Source organism: Poecilia formosa, unplaced genomic scaffold (genome assembly GCF_000485575.1).
Source record: "Poecilia formosa unplaced genomic scaffold, Poecilia_formosa-5.1.2 Scaffold239, whole genome shotgun sequence".
NCBI lineage: Eukaryota > Metazoa > Chordata > Actinopteri > Cyprinodontiformes > Poeciliidae > Poecilia > Poecilia formosa.
Window position 1 is genome coordinate 49499 of NW_006800178.1, and position 4483 is coordinate 53981.

Sequence of the window (4483 nt, forward strand, 5' to 3'; positions counted from 1 at the left end):
TATATATATATATACATATGAATAAAATTTGAATGATTGATAACCTAAATGTAGTTTTTCTATTTGATTAAAATGTTGGGTGGCTATTAGAACTCAACACGTTTGTCTAAGTTGTTTGTTTAATGATATTACAATTTTAAATATTTTCCAAAAACCCTTTCCTTATTTTCCTCATATGGCACAACTTAGAACTGTTTCGTGCGCCTCACTGGATTGTCAGTCTTGCAGGTTTGTTCTTTGCTCTAGGGCTCCCTCTAGAGTTGTAGAAACAGGAAACAAGCAAACAAAAATTACCTAGTTTCCTTTGACATTAAAATCTCTACGACCGCATACTAGGGCCATTATATATACAAAAAATGACAAGGTAAATTTCCGCCAAAATGTCAAAATTCTTATGAATTTTTTAGATTAATATCAGAAACTTTATAGAAAAACCTTGATTCCCCCAAGTTATTTTTCTAGAAAATTACTGAGATAAATCTCAAAATTTGAGTTTTCTTCTAGCAAAGTTTTGACTTTTCAAACTCAGAAATTTCCCGCGGACGACATGGCCACCGCTGTATTGCAGGAGAAGATATAGATAAACAATCATTTCAGGTCCCCCAAAGCAAATTAGAAACGCTAAGTTCCATTTCATTAAGTGCAGATTTGACTGGCAGAAGTTTCAAAGCGTTGATCAGACCGGTCTCTGCTGTGTTTCAGGAAACGTGATGACCCTGAAGTTCCTCTCTGATGCTTCAGTAACAGCTGGCGGATTCCAGTTACAATATGTTGCTTTTGATCCGTCGGCCGGCCCACAGAACCATACCCACAGCTTTCCCGCCGTTCCTCTTCACTGATGTCACTCTGTTGCTTTATTTAAATTGATGGTTACCTCATCTGATGGAATGAAGAAGTCTTATTGGTTTTCTAAATTAACAATACTATGAAATAAACGTTCTTTCTTTACTACTACTATTTCCCACTTGCAGGACTCAAGACTTACAAAAGATTGTATCTAAAAGAAGACTAAAATGGTCAGCTAACTAGAGATGATGTACATCAAAAAGACCAAGTGACTGTCCATCAGAATGCTGATACATTATACCAAGAAATACAACAGAAAGATGTGAAACTAATTAAAGATGTTATTTAGTTGTTGCTAAATGGTGGATTGGTTTAGTACTTTAGCATTAGATGTTGCTAAATAAGTTGGTTTCGTGCTTTAGTATTAGCTACTGCTAAAATACCATGTTGGTGTAATGTCCGGTTCAGTTGCTGACCCGGACATTACCTGAAGTGTCAAAAGACACAGTTTTTCAAAGGTTTGATTTATGAAATAAAGTGACTCAAGATGGACCAGATGGATGGTCTCATGGGTGGACCAGTAACTGGTCCAAAGCTTCAAGCTGGACAAGAGGAAGGTGGGGTGGTGTGAGGATGTTTAGCTAACATAATCCAGCCGATCCAAGAAGCTACACTGATAGCTCCATCTCCAGTTCTCCAGCAGAGATCATGCTTTGCCAATTATTTGTTAAGGAGGCGCTATTATACATTTTCCATGATCATAGTTCGTTTTTATATCACAATCAAGTAAATGTTAAATCAGCTGAACTTGTTTAGAACTTTATCAGGTTCAGAGGTCTCCAAGGTGTTTCACACTACATCCAGTTATTCCTATTCACACACCGATGGTGGCAAGCTGCTGGTTTGTAGCCACAGCTGCCCTGGGGCAGTCTGACAGAGGTGAGGCTAATCTTAAAGTGTCTCATGTTTTTCCTACAGTAAATGTTCCTATTTACAGTAATGACCTGATAGGAAACACAAACATAGTGGAGAGCAGCACCAATACTATAGTTTCCCAGTGAGCAATCAAAAACTTTAGAAATCCTACTTATGCCTTAAGCGCCCACCACAGCCACTAGGGGGCAGCAGATGACTGAATAGTGGAGGCTATAACGTTACTGCCAGAAGTGGCCACCCCACATGTTGGAGCGTCTTTCAAAGTTACTGAAACACACACGTACCAACACATAGTACGTCTTTATATCTTCACAGGAACTTTGCATGGACTTCCATTCATCTTTTTAGCCTAACCCTGACTCAGACCTTAAACCTTACCAGTACACACCTAACTAGGGTTGCCACCTTTCAGAAATCAAACTAAAGGACGCCCACCACATCATGTCATCCTACTCCCATGTGGCGGGATGTCCGCTGCAGTAATAGACATTATTTTATGGCAGTGTTTTTTGTCTTTAAAAAGTGATCCATAGAGCAACAACTCATGCATAGAGGTCGGTTAGAGTGCCCCCAAACTGTACTCCAATCAGAGTAGGATACTTTAAATACATTTAATTAAGCAAGTGTTAATAGTATTTGGTAAACCACTGAGTAACTGATCAAAACACTTGATTTAATATTCAAAATGTGTCCTCAAACAACTAAAAATATAAAAGTTATGTGAACATTCTGATATTTTACAGAGTATTACCAAAATATTTATATAAATAAGGAGTTAGGTTTGGAGGCTGGTTCTAGACCAAATTCACCACAGGGGCCAGGGTAGTCAGTGTTTCTTCATGGCAACACTTGGAAAAAGAATGAAACAAATAAACAAACAAAAAAACAGAGCAATATTTCATCATTTGATATATTAAGTGACCCAAAGAGCCACTTGTGTCTCCAAAGATTCAGTTTGCAGATCCTTGGCAGATGGAAAGTGTGATCTTATCTCCATACAGCAGCTAAAAGTTCAGCACTATAATTTTTAATTCATTGTTAAAGTAAAATTGTGAAGGTTAAAAAAAATCACCACCGAGTATTAACATAAGACATTTATTTAGTATAACTTATTTGGTTTGACGTTGGCCCCCATCTAGATCCGGCCCTGGGCTGCAGGTCTGTGTCTGATGCATTAATGACCACTGAACAATGAATTCATAAAATATATAAACATGTCAAAAATAAAACAGAAAGCCCTAACAAACTTTTTAAGGTTGGAAGTATTTATGCATTTACTGTTGATCTAGTGAATGATTTGTTCTTTAAATGATCATTTGTATTATTTTGGCTGATATTATACATTAGATATTATACATACAGATTTAGTCAAATCTGGGAGAGGGGGAGTAGTTTAATTGGCCAACCTAAAAATCAATCACGTATAACTGAAGTTTAGTAATTTGGATTTGCAAACAAGCAGAGCTCAAACTCAAAGATTAAACTCAGACGTCTGCAACAAGCAGCTGGCAGACTGAGCTTTTGAAGAGGTTCCCACCGACCAATCAGAGCTCACCTCTCTTCCATTCCCCACAGCAGTGCTGCTTCTGGCACAGTTCAAACAGCACAGCTTCCCGGTGGCTTAAATAAACACCCGGCCTGTGTGGAACCGTGTGGGCTGGGAGGGACCGGACCTCAGATCAGGTGGACAGCAGCTGAGAGTGCTGCTTCAAACGGTTCACTGAGCTTTGTGCTAGATCTGACCTGAGCCGCAAGAACTCCAAGAGAAAAAGTGAGCACTTCAGTTAGCATCATTATTACTTTGTATTCATTAGTTAAAGAGAAAAAAAAAAGTAGAATGCTGTGCATTTCTCTGTAATAATTGTGGGTAACTCCTCATTCCCAATGAACAGAGAAAACCCCATTAGGTTTACCAAGATGGAGCATTGTTTCCTTTGTTAAATTTGAACACCAAAGCTGCTTTCTTTGCACTTTCTTGTCTCACTGGTGACTCTTGTATTTACCAGGTTGTTTCAGGTAAGAACCCGTTAAATCTAATTAGCTAGAAAAACAGACCATTGGACCAGATCCTGGAACAGGATTTTTGTGGTAAACATGTTGTTTGGACAAATTGGCCAGCAGCTTGTCCAAGTGTGAAGCAAAGACAAAGATTCAGCCCAGTCATCTCAGGCTGACTATGAAGCACGGAGGTGAAAGGGTAATGATCTGGGCTACAGCACCTTGGCAGTTTGGTGACTTGCTTGCTGATTTGAGACAGAGACCAGAAGAAGAAGAAGAAGACAGCTTTGGTTTTGGTGAAAGATGGTCATCTCTGACGTTTTACCCATCAGAGAACAATAAGCATTAGCTGCTCTGTAGCAGGTCCTGAAAGTTTTTAGCAAGCACACAGATGACCTCAGTCATTATGGATAACTACAATGACTGAAAGGTCAAGGGTTACGTAGCTGCAACACCAGTCCAAATCACCGTCCTTCCACCACCATGACTGACAGTAGCAGGTGACTTGCAGTTTGAAACACAGTTAATAGTTCTGAATTTAGTTTCATTTCCTTGTAACCGTCTAATTTCTTGTCTAATTCAGATAGTTTTAGTTAACTATGATAACCTTGGTTTGCAGGGGCACACACTCCTGTTTCCGTTTCCTCTTGTAAATAATGTTTCGCAATAATGGATGTCTGGTTGTTTGGAAACAGCCTTGTGACCCTTGCCATATTGTCAGTGATATTTGCTGATGCGTTTCCTCTTTGGCACTAATGAACAG

General features: G+C 39.0%; 1 protein-coding gene across 1 annotated transcript in view; it reads left to right on the forward strand.

The window, feature by feature from the left end:
- tnfaip6 (tumor necrosis factor, alpha-induced protein 6) overlaps nucleotides 1–1141 on the forward strand; it is a 9141-nt gene extending 8000 nt beyond the window's left edge. The window contains exon 6 of the mRNA XM_007569266.2: nucleotides 703–1141. Coding sequence (XP_007569328.1) covers nucleotides 703–839 — 137 coding nt within the window. The 3' untranslated portion in view covers nucleotides 840–1141. The remainder of the gene's footprint in view (nucleotides 1–702) is intronic.
- The last annotated feature ends 3342 nt before the right edge of the window (nucleotides 1142–4483 follow it).